This window comes from Hyla sarda, chromosome 4, assembly GCF_029499605.1.
Source record: "Hyla sarda isolate aHylSar1 chromosome 4, aHylSar1.hap1, whole genome shotgun sequence".
Taxonomy (NCBI): domain Eukaryota; kingdom Metazoa; phylum Chordata; class Amphibia; order Anura; family Hylidae; genus Hyla; species Hyla sarda.
In genome coordinates this window covers 172819483-172839755 of record NC_079192.1, presented here as the reverse complement: position 1 = coordinate 172839755, position 20273 = coordinate 172819483, and the positions used below count along the sequence as shown (strand labels likewise).

The 20273-nt window shown below is 40.1% G+C and overlaps 1 protein-coding gene across 1 annotated transcript in view; it reads right to left on the bottom strand.

Moving 5' to 3' along the window:
• NPTN (neuroplastin) overlaps positions 1-20273 on the bottom strand; it is a 97052-nt gene that overhangs the window by 29381 nt on the left and 47398 nt on the right. The window contains exons 4-6 of the mRNA XM_056572771.1: positions 18225-18319; positions 15194-15327; positions 3721-3994 (exon numbers count right to left, since the gene is read on the bottom strand). Coding sequence (XP_056428746.1) covers positions 3721-3994; positions 15194-15327; positions 18225-18319 — 503 coding nt within the window. The remainder of the gene's footprint in view (positions 1-3720; positions 3995-15193; positions 15328-18224; positions 18320-20273) is intronic.

The window sequence follows — 20273 nt, the reverse complement described above, 5'->3', positions numbered from 1 at the left end:
GATTGGAATTTAAATTGTACCTGTCATTTAGAAAAACTTTTGACATGGCATAGAGACTGTCTCTCCGTGCCAAGACCCCCCCAAAAAACTGGAGCTCTAAGAGGGAAAAACGTGCAGCAGCACACTTTACTCCCTGGCTCATGGATCTTTTTCCCCATAGACTCATAATGGAACCGCAGGGTGGAGATTGCTATTAACTGGGGAGAGAAGCATGCTACCGTGTGCCTCACCCTGCTCATTATTCTAATCAATAGGGGTCTGACTTATCAAAACTTTCGACATGTCAAGTTTTTTTTTTTTTTAAACATGTACAATTTTCATTTTAATAGTGTTGTAACCTAAAAGATGTGGCCTAGTTTGCTCTTCGTTTATACAGGCACATTTGAGCAGCATAGCTAACTGCATCCACCCTACTGAGTAATTAGAAGTTTAAAACCCAGTAAAGTATGTATCTATACAAGATGCATATATAAATACGTAAACTTGAGCCAAGAAATAACTTATTGGAGTTCATGCTGGAGTGTATGAAATGCACTGTTGAATTGCTGTTTAATAAGAGACAGATAGAGTACCAAGAACAGCACAGGAACTGTCCCAGCAGCTACAAAACATTTGTACCATTCAAGAACTCTGTAGATTTAGTTAAAAAGCATAAACTGTAAAACCGGCGATTCCTCACCTACAAGATATCATTAGCATGCAGTCATCAGCGGTGCGTCTCATGCCCACAGCAAGATGGCACCATGGCTCAGATTTATACAAACCTTAGACCACATGAACCTTGTGCCATCCCTGTAGAAACGTTACTTAAATGCATATATAGCTCACACTTACCAGATATACCAGAAGAGGGGAAGAAATGTGTTTGTGACATTATTATTAAAGTATTCTTTAATAAACCATTCCTAAAACAAAATCCTTTACATTGGATATTTTTGTCACAGCAATTCAATATATTGGCCATTCAGAATCCCCTTCCCCATATGACACTATCTATAATATTGTCTACTCTGATTAACTCTAACAGAACATTTAAATTGTACCTGTCATTATAAAAAAGGTTTGACACGTTCTAGGGACAGATCAAAAGTTGTTTTGTTTTTAAATCGGTAGGAGGTCTGAGTGTTCAGACCTTGACCGATCAGTAAAACGATTAGCTGCACGATTCACTGCCTGCTTTGTGTCTGATCAGGACTGTGCAATACGAGTCCATCCAGGTCACATGACACAGCCAGGAGAGAATGCACTAAGCACTTCTCCCTGCTGGTTCTACTGATCTCTATAACAAAGTTTTTTTGTTTTGTTTTTTCATAACAACAGGTACACTTTAAAGAGAATTTACAATCATAGCAACTTGCGTCATTTTGTAATAAAAAAATAAATAAAAAAAACACACATACAAGTCCAATTGCAATAGTTCTGTTAGCATGATTCCAGGGAGCAAACCATATTATAATACAATGGGTCAAAAAAAAAAAAAAAATTATAATAATAATAATCTTTTAATAATAATTTTTCCTTTTTTAAGTACCAGGAGGTATAATAAAATGAATGATCATTTTTATAAAAACATCTTAATGATTAGTATTTAACAAAGATGCAGTTGCCATTTTGCATACTTTGAGCATCAATATTATTGTCATAGTTTATATGCAATAGTAAAGTATAATCACATTTGCATGTATGTTTCTTAAATATAATACTCCAATGTGTTTTCCCAAGGATAACGGAATTCAAAATAAAATGTGTGTGAGAAAGCAATAATGCTATATTCACACAAGGCAGAAGACTTTCTATGGCAATAGATTGCATACTAGTGGGTAAATTGGTTACTTTGGGGGTCATTTACTAATGCGTTTATGCAGATTTTGTGGCGGCAAAAAGGCGCATCTTTGGGCGCAGTGTGTTAATGCGCCTTTTTGATATATGCCTTTTTTTTTTTTTAAACTGATGCTGAAATCCAGATGTGGGCACTTTCCGAAGTGGTGGATGATATTTCCTATTTGTGTTTTTTTGGCTAAAGGGCGCATAAAAAGGCACATTGTCCTTAAACAATCTACAAATTCATTCCGTGTCAAGGCAACCTTTTCATTGTGGCCAAAGCCAGAGAAATCAGAAAGTTAAAATCAAAAGCTGCAACATTTATTAAGGACGTGCACCTTTATAGTAAATTTGATGCAGGACAGCCAAAATAGGAAAAAAAAATCTGTCAGAAAAAAACGGCATCATACAGGCAACATTAATAAATGTCCCCCTTTGTCTTTGGATTTCAACTTTTGTATTACATATTTAAGCATGTCTATGATGCACTGTGGATTTGTAAAATCCATTCCAGTGCATAACACTGTACCTTGTTGCAGACTTTTGGTATGATTTTTTTCAACCATAACCTGCAACAGATACAAGGGGGAGGCTCACATCTCTTAGGGCCCATTTTCTACATATTTTCTGAGTGGAATTCTGCTCAGAAGTTATGGTGCAGCAGCCTTCTATCGTTTTCAATGAGATTCTGTTGCCCCATTTACACTACAGCGACTGACGTTCTGCTGAGGAAATTGCAGATCCCAGACTCAAACAAACATGTTTAGTCTGAACTGCATTGCAATCTATTGAGACGGCGCATTTCAAAGTGATCCTAGAGCCAGCTTGCCTTGCTGTAGTGTGAATGAGCCCTCAATAAATCAGGGATTTCAGAAGCTGCATGTAAGCCATGTTTTGAACCCTATTTTAGGCTACTTTCACACTATGGAAAAAGCTCTGTTACAGACAGACGTTAAGGCTCTTTTTTCCTCGGCCATTAACGTCCGTTATTGTAACAGAGCCTAACTGGAGGCATAACAGGCACAGAGGATCCCATTCACTTGAATGGGATTCTCATATGTCTGTTATTTGCACCCGTTATTCCGCCGAAGATAGGAGAAGAAGACGTTCCAAGCACAGTTTTCCCTCCCGGACCCATTACTGATGGGCAGTAGCGGGAACTTATAGTGTGAAAGTAGCCTTAGCTCTAAGAAAGTTTAGAATTTTGCTCCAATTAACGCTAGTCACCTAACTTAAATTTTTTAAACAAATTGGCATTACAGGAGGCCAAGCCTCTTTCCAACCACTTCATGCTAAGTCCCACCTTAGCATGAAGGGTCTACCAAGCAGCCTAAACTTAACCATTTGCAACTTTAGGCCTGATGCCATAATGTCTTCATTAAAGGGGTATTCCAGGCAAAAACTTTTTTTATATAGCAACTGGCTCCGGAACGTTAAACAGATTTGTAAATTACTTTTTTTTTTAAATCTTAATCCTTCCAATAGTTATTAGCTTTTTCTGTCTAACTGCTCAATGATTATGTCACGTCCCGGGAGCTGTGCATGATGGGAGAATATCCCCATAGGAGCTGCATAGCTCCTGGGATGTGAGTTAGACAGAAAACAGCAACTCAACTTCAGAAGCTAATAACTATTGGAAGGATAAAGATTTTTTAATAGAAGTAATTTACAATTCTGTTTAACGTTCCGGCGCCAGTTGATATATAAAAAAAAAGTTGGCCTGGAATACCCCTTTAATTCCCCTTCATTGTCCAAGAATACAATAGTACACATACACATCGCAAATTTTAAAGTTAGTTTAGTTCATTAGCTACAGGCACAATTTTATGAACTAATGGAGTAAACCCAGGTATTTAGATATAGAAAATATTGCACATATGTCCCTCATCCCGCTCTTACCGTCTGGCACTTCATCTGGTCTTTTGCGCTTTTCATACACCACAATAATGACTGCTAAGATGATTATCTCTGCCACAATGCCAAGGAAGGGCCACACTGGAGCCAAGTGACTGCGCACGCGTAAGATGATGTTGCTGTTTACAGATCCGACAGAATTGGTAGCATTACACTGGTAAACTCCAGGGTCTTTGGCGATGTCCAAGCTAATTATTTTTAATTCTGTATAGTTATCTTTGTTGGTGATAAAGATACGTCCACTTTCATTATTTGGTTCCTGCAGAGTGACAAAAGCAAATTATGATACCTTAACAACTACAAAGTATTACCAGACCAGTATTTATCAATAAATGGTGAGATGTGAGCCAGATGTGCCCAACCAATGGGACCCAGTCTCACCTGGTGATTTGCTGAGCGTGCCCGCCAAGGTCAGGTAAGTGACTTCATCAAAAAAGAGACTGCAAACTGTCCCATCGTTTGGGCCCCCTCCCCAATCAATCAGACACTTTTTTAAGTTAATTATTACCTGAAATTGTCCTTTTATGACAACTTTTCTGTATTCAGGGGCTGTATGAGGGTTAATTTTTTTTGCCCCATGGTCTGCAGTTTTTATCGGTACCAATTTTTGTTAACATGGGAATTTGAGATTCATCCTGATATATGTTGTAACAATAAAAAAACTGGATTTTTTTTTTTTGTTTATGCCGTTTACTGTGCGGGAACACAAATTATATTTTAATAGTTTGGACAATCACGCATGCGATGATACCAAATATGTTTATTATTTTTATGTTTGTTTTTTTGAGGGGTGGGGAGGTAATATGGGAAAACAAATTTAATAAAATTTTTTATGGGACTTTTTTTTTACGGAATGCTGCTATGGATACAGTGAGACTGGCTCTCCACGCCAGGCTGCATCAATAAATATTGATCTGGCGGCAGGTAAAGGGACCCTCCCAGACATTTTAGCTGATTTAGCTTATTTGATCCCCCATGATATGTCGAAGATCCCAGTAATCCCCTGAGCTAGCAAACATCTATAATTTAAAGGGGTCACTGGTGGGAAACTATTTTGTTTTCTTCAAACCAACTGGCGATAGAAAGTTAAACATATTTGTAAATTACTTCTATTTAGAAAGTTTAATCCTTCTAGTACTTATCAGCTGCTGTATGCTCCACAGGAAGTTGTATAGTTCTTTTCAGTCTGACCACAGTGCCGTGTCAGGAACTGTCCAGAGCAGGAGAGGTTTGCTATGGGGATTTGCTTGTAGTCTGGAAAGTTCCAAAATACTCCTGCTATAGAGCCTCACATAATGCTGCTTCCAAGATAGACTTATGCCTGTGTGAACCTGCAACCCTGAACCATATTAAGAAAATTCGATATGAACCGAAATCAATCTCAGACCACTCCCCTCTGTTAATTGAAATTAGAGGGGTAGGTAAAAATGTGAATCCACATCAGATAGAAATACTAAATGAAAATACATGGATTAGGGGTGAAATTTAAATTTTTAATAAGCACTCTGCAACCTTATTAATTGTATTGGACACCCTAAAAGCCTGAGAGGTACATTAACAAAAACAAAAACTGAGGAATCAAAGAAGAATTTTCAAAAGGAAGTGAGGAAATTAAAACAAAATATTCAGTCATGTATGAAGGAGGTGAGTGACAACCATTTGGGAGAATATCTGGAAAACCTGGAAATAGCACAAAATAAATATTCTGACTTCTTGTTGGGCAAAGCACAAAGTAAATTGAAATTTATGGGGTTTAGGGATTATTTTGAAGGGGGGAAACCAAACAAAATAATTAAACTATTCAAAAAAACTGAAAAGTGAGATAGGAGCACTCAGGGAGAGAGGGGTGAATATTGAGGAGTTTAACAGAGGAAATGTTGGTATCTTTTTATTCAGAACTTTATCAATCCACCCAGAGGGATAACACAGAGGAGATTAAAACCTTTTTGGTAAAATAGCTCTTCCATTAATAACGGAAGATAATAAAGATATACTGGAACAACCTATCTCCCTTGAGGAACTAAAAAATGCCTTTGCATCAATTTCTGGGAACACTGCCCCAGGGTCCGATGGTTTACCTTTTTCAAATTTATAGACAATATTTGCTGCCCTGTTACCTAAATTGTTAGAGACTAAATGAATCCTTGAGAGTAAAATGTTCTTTGTCTATGAGGGAGGCAAATATGATCTTGCTCCATAAATCAAGGAATGGGCTCTTTCCGACCCATATCACTTTTAAACGACATTAGGTTGATAACTAAAATTTGTAAGGTAATTGAACAATCCGACTTTATGCCAGGACAACATCCATGCAGTCTAGGAGTCAATTTAGTCTAGTGAAGAAGGTTCCTGCTCCATCCTGTTGCTTGATGCCACAAAGGCATTTGACAAGGTGGAGTGGGAATACCTTTGGTTAACAGAGAAATCTGGAATGGGCCCCAAATTTTTTAACTGTATTAAATTGTTCTATAACCAACTAGAAGCAAGGCTGATTATTAATGGGACCCAATCAAAACCATTTTGGTTGGGTAGATGAACCAGGCTGGGTTGTCCCTTCTCCCCAATATTGTTCACGTTGTATGTGGAGCCTCTAGTAGTTTGGATCAGTGAACATTTTGATTTTGAGGGATTCAGAGTAGAAGGTATTAAAAACAAAATGTTGCTTTATACTAATGTTTGTTTAACTTTATTTTAATGTTTGTTAAAAATCCGTGGGATGAAATTCCAATGATTATGAAGAGTTCTGAGGAATATTTTGGGGTCTCAGGATTGGAGATTTATTGGGAGAAATCTTTTTTGCTCCTAGTTGATGAGAAACTGGATGAACCTATATGTAGGGTTAAGTAAGATCCTTTGTAAATTATCCAAATTTAAATACTTTGGTATAAAACTTTCTTCAGATCTGTCTGCATAAAAATAATGTTGGGCCATTTATATAAAATTTAGAAAAGAGGGTAGGGATATGGAACAAACTCAATTTCGAACGTTTACAGAATGATTATTCTAAAAATGGTTATTCTTCAAATTTTATTTTTCTTTATTGCCTCCCAAGTATGGATGGGAAACAAATGGTTTAAAAAATTTGGGGCCAGAAGAGGGTCAGGTTGAAATATACTTATTTCAACGTCCCACTGGAGAAGGGGGGTTTCTGCCTTACAAATGTAAAATTTTATTACACTGCGGCACAATTCACTTGAATGGCATGATTCTGGGATGCTTAAAGATATAGTACACAAAAGTACACTACAATATATATTTGAAGCTCTTGAAGTAGGAGGTGGTGTGTGGGGGGGGGGTATAGGTGGGGACTTGAGGTATGAACTTTTTGTGAAAATACATTGGATAACATTTATTGTGCATTTGTGTTAGGCCCCTTTCTTTCACACTGCCATTAGTGCAAGAGACTGAGGGCCATTCTCAACAGGAACAATGGCAGTGTGAAAGTAGCCTATCAAGTATGTGCTTTTTTTTTTTTTAAATGTTATTTCGTACCCTGTCCATTTTATGTATGTGGCTAAAACAGAAAATAATAAAGAATAAGAAAACACTTCTACTAGGGGAGGGGCCTTCTTATATTAAACTATTACCTGCAGTCTTTTAATTGCAAACACTCAACAATGCTATTCTATAGCACAGCACTGATCAGGGTTATAGATGCTTCACTCGTACAGGCTGCCTGCACATTTGGAGTGCCAATCAAAGTGCACAGAGACAAGTAGAAACCCTCCCTTTTGTCATCTCAGCTGAGGCTGAGCTAACCGGCAACTAATTTTAGCACTTTTAGACACTACAATCAACTTTGATAATGGCATCTAAAGTGTTGATGCTGGATGTTGTGTGGTCACTGCTGACTGACATTAGTGGGTCCTCTAGGGGTCAATGTCAATATATCTTATGATTTACCAAAAGTTCCTAATGATAACTGCAAACCTAGATGGAAAGTCTACAAATGCCCCAGAATTATTTTACAGTATAAGGTTTATAAAATCTGGTGTATTTAAAGACTGTCTAGTTTATATTTAGGCCAACTATTAGTTGGCTTACTTCTAACTCGAAATGCAGAGGTGGCTCTCCCATTAGGTGAGTTAGGTGGTCGCCTAAGACCTCGTGCTGGAGGAGGCGATGTGTCCAATGTGGATGAGTTTAACTATAAAGGGTGTCTTACAGATGCACCTATAGTTAAATGCTCGTCGCTCGGCTGTTTTAACAGAGCGAAGAGCCATTGGCTCCTCGATATGTCAATAACTCTTGTGGCTGCCCAGTAGTGTTGCTATGGAGGTGCGGAGCACACTGGGAGACACCCTCCAGGGGAGTGACACTATAGCGGGAGTAATCATGATGCAGTGGCGTCACTCCAGCTACCTGTCACTGCATCTGCCACATTGGAGTAGATGCAGTACAGTGAATGGCAGAGCAGGAGTTCAGTTCCCTGCTTCACCATTCACTATCCCATAGGCTGCAGACATTTCGGCTCTGCAGCCTCTGAGCTACTGCTACTTGACCCCTGACCCCCCACAGGCCGGCACAATGATATGACATGGCGCTTGCCCGGGTCTCTTGGCCCTGCGGCTCGTAGGCTGCAGATCTGAAGAGAACAACAGTTCTGTACATCGTGGAAACCTGGACTAGGTAAGTATTGGTTTATTTTTTTTTGTTTGGCCATGAAGAGTACAAGGTGGGCATTAAAATAATTAGGGCAGTATAAATATGTGGGGGTGTTTTAAATATATGTGGGGGTAAAGGGGCATTATAAATATACATGGGGCAGTATAATATAGGACGGGGTTCAGGGGCAGTATAAATATAGGAGGGGGCACATAGGGGGGGTTAATATGGAGGGAGTTCAGGAGGGCAGTAAAAATATAGGAGGGGGAACATGAAGAGTTTATTACTATATGAGGGGTTACTACTTGTATATTATTTTGGTACACTAAGGGGCATCATACTCTGCAGACACCAGTCATTTAGGAGAAGTCATCATGGTGGTCTGAGTCGGATGGAAGAAAAAAAAAAAAAAAAAAAAGAGAATGACTGATTAAAGGGGTACTCCGGTGAAAACCTTTTTTCTTTTAAATCAACTGGTGCCAGAAATGTAAACAGATTTGTAAATTATTCACAAAGGAGGTGGTGCGGCACTGCGCGAGTGTGCTGGATTAGGAATGGCAGGTGGGAGTTAGTGTAGCTGTAATGCCTCTGGTGGTGCTCAGATACTATAATAAGCAAAGTTCATGATATCCGTGAAGAGAAATGAAAATATCGGCACTCACCAGTGTGGCTGCAGGGTCTTCTTTATTGAGACATACTCACATGCGGGGTACAGAAGAGAGGGGAGTGGGGGGACAAGTGGTGGTGACCGAGCTCTAGTTTCGCACACTTTGTGTGCTTCGTCCGGCCATGACTCATACTGCCTGTAACTGCCTTATATACAAGTGAACCTAGTGCTTCACCTATCACGCACCTGAACAGCTCTCACATGATCAGGTGACGTGGTAGGGGGGAGATGTGTTAAAAGCAAAGATAGTTAGAAGCATGCTGAGAGCTCCGTTTTGTCGTTTAACCCTATGTTGCCTGTGGCATTAGTTTTAATGATCCATAGTGTCTCCACTCGTAATAATTTCGATTCTATTCGTTCATACTTATTACACGACACTTATTACATGACACAGGTTAAAAAAACGCAACTACCCTGATGATGTAATAAATTATGGTAGAAATAAAGCAGAGATAACTAAGAGGGAAGATCTACTTAAAAATAAAAATCCACCTAATAAGTTGGAAAATCTAAAAGAAAGATTCACCTTTGTATTCCAAAATACTCCTATGAATCCAGTGATAGAGCGAGCTATACGTAGAAACTGGTTTCTATTGGAAGCCGATGAGGATTTGAAAAAAAGAGCAGAAAACAAACCACGCATAACATGCAGAAAGAACCTCACCATAGGAGATAAATTGAGAAATAAATCTAAGAGTAGCAATACATCAGCGAAAAAAGAAACCTGGCTTAGTGACATCACACCTAAAGGTACCCACCAGTGTAAAAACTGCAATCAATGCAGATATTGCTGGGAAACTAAACACGTAAGGCTAGGAGCAGTCTTTCATACTATTAAAGAGTTAATTACCTGTCGCACGAAAAATGTTGTCTATGCTATAATATGTCCCTGTGGCTTCTTCTACATAGGCCAGACGAAACGCCAGCTCCAGATGCGCATTAGGAAACATTTTTATACCATACGCGCTGGAAAGCCAGGAGCGTCCCGTCTGCAGGCCCACGTAAGAGAAGCCCATAATAATAACCCTGATGTACTACGCTTTGTAGGCTTAGAAAAAGTGTTGTGTAATAAGTATGAACGAATAGAATCGAAATTATTACGAGTGGAGACACTATGGATCATTAAAACTAATGCCACAGGCAACATAGGGTTAAACGACAAAACGGAGCTCTCAGCATGCTTCTAACTATCTTTGCTTTTAACACACCTCCCCCCTACCACGTCACCTGATCATGTGAGAGCTGTTCAGGTGCGTGATAGGTGAAGCACTAGGTTCACTTCTATATAAGGCAGTCACAGGCAGTATGAGTCATGGCCGGACGAAGCACACCAAGTGTGCGAAACTAGAGCTCGGTCACCACCACTTGTCCCCCCACTCCCCTCTCTTCTGTACCCCGCATGTGAGTATGTCTCAATAAAGAAGACCCTGCAGCCACACTGGTGAGTGCCGATATTTTCATTTCTCTTCACGGATATCATGAGATTTGTAAATTACTTCTATTAAAAAATCTTAATCCTTCCTGTACTTATTAGCTGCTGAATACTACAGAGGAAATTCTTTTCTTTTTGGAAATCTCTATGACGACATCACGAGCACAGTGCTGTTTGCTGATGTAATTATTATTATAATAATAATAATAATAATAATAACAACTCTTTATTTATTGTTGTCCTTAGTGGGATTTGAACCCAAGGCCCCAGCACTGCAAGGCACTGCAGTGCTAACCACTGAGCCACCATGCTACCCTTAGCATACATCGTTTGCTAAACGTTTGCTAAAATGGACAGAGATGTCAGCAGAGAGCACTGTGCTCGTGATGTCATCAGTGTTCCAAAAAGAAAGGAATTTCCTCTGTAGCATTCAGCAGCTAATAAGTACTGGAAGGATTAAGATTTTTTAATAGAAGTAATTTACAAATATGTTTAACTTTCTGGCACCAGTTGATTTAAAAGAAAAAAGGTTTTCACCGGAGTACCCCTTTAAAGATGGACACACTAATCTCTTATTCGGGTATGTATCCCGTGTACTGCTGGTGTAGTGCTGGTTTATTCAGTGTCAGAATGGTAGTATTATCCCATTACTATGTGGGGGTAATGTGTAGTCATGGTGTGGTACAATTATTCGTTCCTTGTATAGTGGTGTTGCTGGTGATACTGATCTGTGTATAGCTGTGTTATTCAGTATCATTATGGTAGTATTATCCCATCAGTATATGATGGTGATGTGTAATCATGGTGTGGCAGTATAATTTGATCCCTGCATAGTAGCAATATTCAGTATCAGTATGGTGGTATTATCCCTTCACTATATGGTGTTAATGGAAGTGCTCATGGTGTGGTGGAATGATTTGTCTCTTGTATAGTGTTGTTATTGGTGATATTGGTCTGTGTACTGTGTAGTGGTTTTATTCAGTATGAGTATGCTGATATTATCCAGTCATTATATGGTGGTAATGGTAGTGGCCTTGGTGTGGGTCAATTATTTATACTTTGTATAGTGGTAATATTGGTCTGTCTATAGTGGTTTTTATATAATAACAGTATGATGGCATTAGCAGAAGTAATACCCTTTTTGTATTGATCGGACACACTGATCTTTTACATTGATCACTGGTTTCTCATAAGTAACCAGTGATCGATGATTCTGCCGCTTGACTGCTCATGCCTGGATCTCAGGCACTGAGCAGTCATTCGGCGATCGGACAGCGAGGAGGCAGGTAGGGGCCCTCCTGCAGGCTGTTCGGGATGCCGCGATTTTGCCGCAGCTATCCCGAACAGCCCACTGAGCTAACCGGCAAACTTTCACTCTAAAGGGTTAATAGCGATCAATGCCTGCGCGCTATTAGCCACGGGTCCCGGCCGTTGTTAGAGGCCGTATAGATCGGGAGCGGACACATGACGTTCCAGTACGTCATGTGTCCTTAAGGGGTTAAAATAATCGTTAGCTGCAGCCCTACCTATCATGGTACAGCACAGTACCATCATTGCATGCTACGAGAATGGCAGCTGAACTTTTCCTACATTATACACTCTGGGGGAGATTTATCAAAACCTGTGCAGAGGAAGAGGGGTGCAGTTTCCCATAGAAACCAATCAGATTGCTTCTTTCATTTTTCACAGATCTCTTTAAAAATGAAAGAAGCTATTTGATTGGTTGCCATGGGCAACTGTACCCCTCTTCCTCTGCACAGTTTTTGATAAATCTCCCCAATGCATTCAGCAAGTCTTTAGACACTCACTTTTTTCAGTTTATGATGCAGCTGTGTGATATGATTAAAAAAAATCAAGTCCCATACCCCCATCAAGCTGCACACTATAAGAATGTGAAAACAGAATTTTAAGTATTTGTCCATTAAAAATGAAAAACTTGCATTTGCATGGATTTAAGTATTCAGACCATTTGCTAAGTCAAATGAAATTTAGCTTTAGGGGCCTCCCATTTCATAGTTACATAGCAAGTATGATTGAAAAAAAGACATCTGTCCATCAAGTCCATATGTTCTGTTAATCCTCTTTGAGATCTTTCTACACCTTGATTGGATTGTCTGAGGCAAATTCAGTTGCTTCTTTTATTTTTCAGAGCTTTTTTTTATGTATTTTTTAAAAGCAGCAATCTGATTGGTTGCTATGGGCAACTCGTGTTTATTTTCATTTACACAGGTTCTGTTAAATCTCCCCAAAGTTCCCAAAAGCACAGTGATCTCCATAATTCTTAAATGGAAGGAGTTTAGAAAAATTAGGAGTCTTCCTACAGCTGTCTGACATATCAAAGTAATCAGGGGAGAAGGAACTTGACAAGATAGGTGACCTCCAAGGATCCTGTGTGGATATGGGAGAAACTTTCAGAATGTCAAACCTCACTGCAGCACTCCACCAATATGGGCTTTATGACAGAAAGCAGTTTCTCAAAAAGACACATTGGGGGATATTTATCAAAGTTGTCTATGTCCCGCATCAATATAGACCAAACTACAGAGGGTTAGTCTGGTCTATTGTGCACCTAATTTATCAAATGGCGCACAGCTCTTGATAAATTCTGTGCACAGACTGCATGATCTACGCTTTAGTCTATATTTAAACCTGCTCCAACATGGTCTGACATTTCGGCGTACTTTCAGCTTATGCGACTTGTCGCTGAAAAGTCGCTTTTGATAAATTCAGCACCAATGCATTTTTCAATGCATTTCAGTCTAAAATAGACTTGCATGCATCATGTTCTAAAAATCCTCTAGAGCAAAAGTCGCAGAAAAGTCGCACATATTTAGACTGCGACTTTCTGTGCAACAAATTTAGACAAGAAAAACCAGTCTAAATCCTTTGATAAATCTCCCCCATTGAGGCCTATCTGGAATTTTCAAAAAGCACCTAAAACACTCATATTAGAAGCAAGATTCTCTGGTCTGATTATATTTTTTGGCCTTCTGTGTAGAAAAAACAACTGGCAATGCTCATCACCTGTCCAATATCATTTCTACAGTGATGCATAGTGGTGACAACATCATGCTATGGGGGTGTTTTTTTTAGTGGCTGGGACAGGGAGGCTCGTCATGTTTGAGGAAAAGCTGAATGGAACAAAGTAGAGATATTCTAAATATAAATCTGATCCAGAGTGCTCTGGACCTCAAACTGGGCATAAAGTTCACCTTCCAACAAGATAATAGCTCTGATTTACTAAGAGTGGAGTATTGTTTTCTCAGCAGGGGGTGATGCTAATGTAGTACTTTTCCCTACCAAATTACCCCTGTCAGGCAGTCTATTATAATATAAACTTTTTACTTTTCTTACAACTGCTGAGCTGTCGGATTTTCCAGAGCTCAAATCCACCACATTCTATGTGGGAACCTTAGCAAGTTTTTTTTTCCTTCCAAAACGGTTGGGAACATGCCCATTTTTTCCCTAGCAGTCATGTCCCTTTTTCAGGTTTTCTGAGTTAAGCAGAGAGTTGGTCGGGGATCGAGGATTTTTTTGGTCACAAATCTGGCACACGCAATGTGCAACACAATAAGAGTACAACCCCCCTCTAAGTGTTGAGTGGCCCAGCCAGAGCCCTGACTTGAATCATATTAAACATCTCTGGAGGCGCCTAAAAATAGCTTCCACCGACAGTCCCTATCTAACTTGACAGAGCCTGAGAGGATCTGCAGAGAAGAATGGCAGAATATCCACAAATCGAGGTGTGTAAACTTTGTAGCATCATCTCCAGAAAGACTGGATGCTGTAACCTCTGCAAAAGATGCTTCAACTAAGTATTGAGTAAAGGGTCTGAATACTTATTGTTAGTTAATCCTTTTCAATAAATAAGCAAAAGATTTTTAACATTCTGTTTGCACTGACAGGGCATTGAATGATTGATGGGGAAAACTTTTTTATTTTAGCATTATGCTTTAGGTTAGGGTCACACATAATGGATCCGCAGCGTATTTTACACTGCAGATCCGCCGGTGATCCGACCCATTTTGTGCCTCCAGCTGTTGCGATCCCCCGTTCCTCCCTCAGCAGCACCAATCCGCAACCCTAACCTTCAAGGGTATCTGTATCATACCTTTCTCCTTGCTCACATTGTGTGAGCTCCCAGCAGGAGAAAGTAGGCGTTCCCCAGCAGGCGTGAACACACTGAAGCTGCATGCACTTCCTAAATTTGGTCTCCTAACAGGCCAGGAGGAGCTCACACTAACTGTTTGACTTGTGGCAGGGAACAGAAAACAGCCACCTAGTCGCCCTTTTTTTCCTAATCACATTTATCACGTCAAATTAAAACAATCACATAAAACAGAAAGTAAATAGCAAAATGTCGCATAATTTCATAATTAAGGAACAATATATTTAAAGTTTAGTTTGGTGACAGGTACTCTTTATGGAGCTCTGTTTATGTTAACAGTGAGTTGAACAGTCAATATAGTTTCTTTTTTTTACTGAACTGCTTCTTTGAAGGACCAAACTTTGGTAATAATAAAGCAATATGAATTATGCATGATCTTAAAGTGCTGTGTTCTGCAAATTTTTACACCTGACAGTCTTATCAAAATAAGGTAATTTTTAAAATATTAACACTATTCAAAGTAAAACCTGAACGACTGTGCATTCAGTTACAAAAATAAAAAAATAAATAAAAAATGATGCACTCTGGGTGAAACACCTCTAAAAGTAAAATAAAACAAATAGGCTGAAAATAAGTGGGTACTTACAACTAGCACATCCTCAACCAGCTTATACCAAGTCCATTCCGGGTGAGGATATCCTACACATTTACAATACAGAATTGCCTCTTGTCCCTCATTCTTGTTTTCACTCTTTTTGTGTCCAGTGATTTCTGGAGTAGCTGAATAATAAAATGAAATAGGTAATGAAAAAAAGCCATTTACGTTGAGTTAGATTAGACGGTCATGCAATTGTTGCATCGTAACGGTTTGGGCCAGCTGTGCTGATACCCCTGTATAGCCAATAAAGGCACCTTCTCTTGCCCAAACTGACTGAAAGGTATTCCTTAACGGCCATTTCACGTGGAGGAATTTGCTAGTGGAATTTCCACTGTGGAAAATCTGCCGCCTAAAAGGGACAGCGGAAATTCTATTGACCACAATGTTAACTTCATATAGAAGAATTTTCAAGCTGGATTTCCATTGGAAATTGCGCTGTGTGAAAAGGCTTTTACACGTTTAAAATAGAGTATGGGGTGGGTGCAGCTCACTTTTTCTATACACAGCAGAGGTTACTGAGAGAGTGTGTACACAGAGTAAAAAGGTATCTCAGTCCTCTAGGCTAAAATGTTAAAATGATGTAAGGAACCAAGTACCTTATATCCCGGCGTATAAGACGACTTTTTAACCCCGAATTTTCTTCTGAAAAGTCGGGGGTCGTCTTATACGTATTGAGGTCCGGGATAGGAAAACTTCTGATTATCTGGCCAGGCCGGCTCCCGTGTGTGGCTGCAGGCGGGGGCCGGCCAGAGCAAGTAAAAACTAATACTGTACAGTACTGTATACTAAAAACCAGGGTGCCTCCAGCTGTTGTGAAACTACAACTCCCAGCACAGCAAAGGCTGTCCGGGCATGCTGCGAGTTGTAGTTTTACAACAGCTGGAGGCCCCCTGGTTTTTAGTATACAGCATTAGTTTTTACGTGCTCTGGTCGGCCCCCGCTTGCAGCCACACACGGGGGAGCCGGCCCGGGCAGATAATCATAGGTATTCCTATGCCGGACATCCCTGTGTCCCGAAAAATCTTTTTGGGATATAAGGATGTCCGCCGGTCACTTACCATTCCCCGGCATCCTCCTGCGGTCCGGTCCTCCGTCTCTATGGTTGTACGCACGGGACGTCAGTGACGTCACGTGCCTACAACCATAGAGACGAAGGAGCGCAGGACCAGGAGGACGCGCGCCGACCGGGGCCTGGTGAGTGACCGGCCGTGCTATCTTAAGTGATCCGGTCACCGCTCCCCGGTCCTGGCACCTACTGCTATGGTCCATAGGCCATAGCAGTAGATGGTGACCCAGGACGGAGGAGCGGTGATCGGAACACTGTGGGGGCAGACCAGTACAGACATACAGCCTGCAGCCATACACTGTATATGGTTGGAAGCTGTATGTCTGTTGGGGGGAGCTGCCTACAAATGTGGGGGGAGCTGCTGACCTAATGTGGGGGGAGCTGCTGACCTAATGTGGGGGGAGCTGCTGACCTAATGTGGGGGGAGCTGCTGACCTAATGTGGGGGGAGCTGCTGACCTAATGTGGGGGGAGCTGCTGACCTAATGTGGGGGGAGCTGCTGACCTAATGTGGGGGGAGCTGCTGACCTAATGTGGGGGGAGCTGCTGACCTAATGTGGGGGGAGCTGCTGACCTAATGTGGGGGGAGCTGCTGACCTAATGTGGGGGGAGCTGCTGACCTAATGTGGGGGGAGCTGCTGACCTAATGTGGGGGAGCTGCTGACCTAATGTGGGGTAACTCCCGACCTATTGTGGGGGAGCTGCCTACTATTGTGGGGGAACTATACTGCCTACCTAATGTGGGGGAACATGATGCCTACCTAATGTGAGGGGAACTACAAGGTACCGTACATCGCGGTAGGAGGGGTAGTCTTATATGGCGAGTATATCCCAAACTCTATATTTTAACTGTAAAAGTTGGGGTCGTCTTATACGCCGGCATATACGGTAGGTGAGGTAAGGATATTAGGAACCAAGATAATTAATAAAATATGATTATATTCACTATATTCATGGAGACTTTAAATCCCAGCATGCCCTACAAGTACTGTTAAAGATATACCACACAAAAGGCAGATATTGATCAAGGGCTGGTATTACTACAGACTCCAGCCCATTCTAAACAAATACACAGCATTTTTTTATATCTCTACTGTTTTATTATCATCATTTTACATATTGTTTTATAGTACAATTCAACTGTACAAAGTGAGCCCTGTGACTACAGCGCCTAGTTTACTATTTTTACCAATACATTTATTCATATTGCATCTATTTATGTTAACTTATTTACATAGAATAGAATATTTTATTAATTATCTTGGTTCCGAATATCCTTTCCTCACCTACTTGGTCCCTAACATCATTTATTTACACATATATCCTTCGCTAAATCTTTATATGCATAGCCTAGAGGACTGAGATACCAATTGCCTTTTTACACTTACAAGTTTGCATACAGGAATAGCTGTCAGTTACTGTGTGTATAGGCAGAGACTTAGTGGCCTAAGTTGCCACTTGTTTCTGTTATTTTGCACTCCCAAAATGCAGAAAACGCCAAGATTTTTCAAAAAAAAAATAAGCTACACACTAAACATGCTGCGATTATGGAAAACTGCCGCCGAGCCCAAAAGCGCAGAAAAATGCCTAAGACAAGTGAAAAAAACACCAAAAGGGGAAAAAGGTCACGTGGGTTTGACGACTCATAAATCCCTAAAATTTTGACTTTTAGCCAATATCAGGCCGCAGCATTTAGTTTACCCAAAAAAAACAAAGTGGAAACCTAGCCTAAGAGTATTTATAAGGCTTGTGTCTCATATTCAATGTAGCAACAATTTTTTTTTCTCAACCGCAGCATGAGGCTCTTACAGATACTCTTTAGGATCCACATAAAGTACACTACTCAATGTTAAGATACTATTTCTGCCACTGATTAAATAGTATTTGTTATAAGTAAATCCCACATTTAAAATCATCAGGTTCCAACTTGTTTTCGCTCCTAAGAAATACTAACCTTTCACTTCAATAGTAGCATTGACAGGTGGAGAACTAGTGAAGGTAAATACACACTGATATTCTCCAGAATCATCAGCTTTTGGTTTTTGGAGCCTGTAATCAGAAGAGCGATAATATAGTTACATTTAAAAGATAAGGAAAACTGCTTTTTGAATATACATTGCATAATAAGTCATTTGGTCTCTAAGAAAGCAATTAAGTGGAAAATGTCTCAAATCAGTGCAAGATAAGACCAGACAAAAGGTTAAATTACATTTATTTAAATTTGCACAGGCTTGTGCTAGGCTTAAATGGGAACTGTTTTTACAGAAAGCTTTCTTCCATCTGATAGTCTGGGTGATTCAGAACACATCCACTTCATTAAAGAGTACCTGTCACCCAAAAAATGTTTTATATTTTGTTAATCAATGTATTAGAACAAACTTTCTAATTACATGTGATTAACAAAAATGTCTTTTAAAAAAAAAAAAATGACCACTGTCCCTGCGCATCGAGTTCGGACTCATGCCGGCCTGTTCACATAGCGCCTTGCTATAAGTAACCCTTTCTTCCCCCACATAACTTTTACTGTGCTGTGTTGTACTGTGTAAATAATCCCTCAGCATAGTACCAGCCTGTTTCTTACAGTTTTCCAGCACTATGTCAAGGCATAGCAGAGATGAGTATGTGCTTTGATTGGCCAGAGAAGGGAGGAAGTCCTATGTATGTACTACTTGCCAAATAGCCCAGCTCTGTTCCTGCTCCCCAAAACTAAGAAAACAGAAAATAGCTGTGCATCATGGAGAGGGCCTAACAGGAAGTCAAAAACAGTGAGCTTAAAAATAACCTTGTCAGGGTTAATTTAGAAAAATCATTCAGGTTTATAAACTTGGTTTTTAAATGACAGGTACATTTAAATGTTAACTATTACAAACAACTTAGGCTACTTTCACACTAGGAGTATTCATTCGTTATTAAACATCCGTTTTCTGTGTAAAAACGAATGTATAACAACGGATGAAATAACGGGTGCTAATGGCTGTATAACGTCCATCAAAATAACGGGCATATTCATCCGTTAAGACCCGTTATAATATCCGTCATGAACGGCCGTTTTAACACCTCTGCCTACAGACTCCCCCAGTCGGGACTACTATTGCTACTCCCATCATGGAACAGACTTCCAGCTGCGGGAGTCTGCCGGTGGTTGGGGAGGCTACAGTGTTTGTACTACTACACTTCTGAGACCTGATGCGATTAGACGTTATTGAACAGGGGGACGGGCGGCATTCTGCACTCCCCTGCGATGTACAATGTATTTTACTTTCATTCTTAAATTTCTTGCCGGGAGCCCTGAATGGCCAGTATGGATGAGCCATTCAGGGCTCCCGGCAGGGTTTTTAAACTTCAGTGTTCCTTACTGTATAATCACATTCCCCCTTAAGTCATTTTATGTATGAGATTCTACGTTTCAACTTACGGGTTGTGGACCCAATATACTGTTTTATGCATTTCATACATGAAATGCAGTAAACCACATGGTCCGTTTCCCATAATATATAAATTTTAATAGGATAAATACAGTTGTTAGTATCAGATATGACATGTTCTGATTTTGTCATATACCGGTATAATGGACAGCGAGACCTTCCACATGGGACACTACCATTGTATTTTAACAAATTTTTGCCCTGATTTGTGTTTAAGGGATTTCTCACAAAATGACTGGGTGAAATTCTATTACCAATGGTAACGTTTCTCTTGGCAACACAGCCCAATCCAGATTTTAATATTTCACACAACTGTGAATCTTGTTTCAGAATAGATAAATTATTGTACACAATATTTTTAATCTGTGTGAATTGATTAGAAAATACAGTGGAAAACACCGCTGGATTTTTTGCCGAACCCTCTGCATGGATTTGTGATGTCGAGTGCCGAGTTTTGTCCCCCCCCCCCCCCCCAGATATAGGTATTCTGATCTGGGTTTCGATCTGGCAATGGCCTCTGCTCTAGAAATTGTACTATGGTGAGAACCCCTATTCAGAAGTCTTTCTTTAATAATACT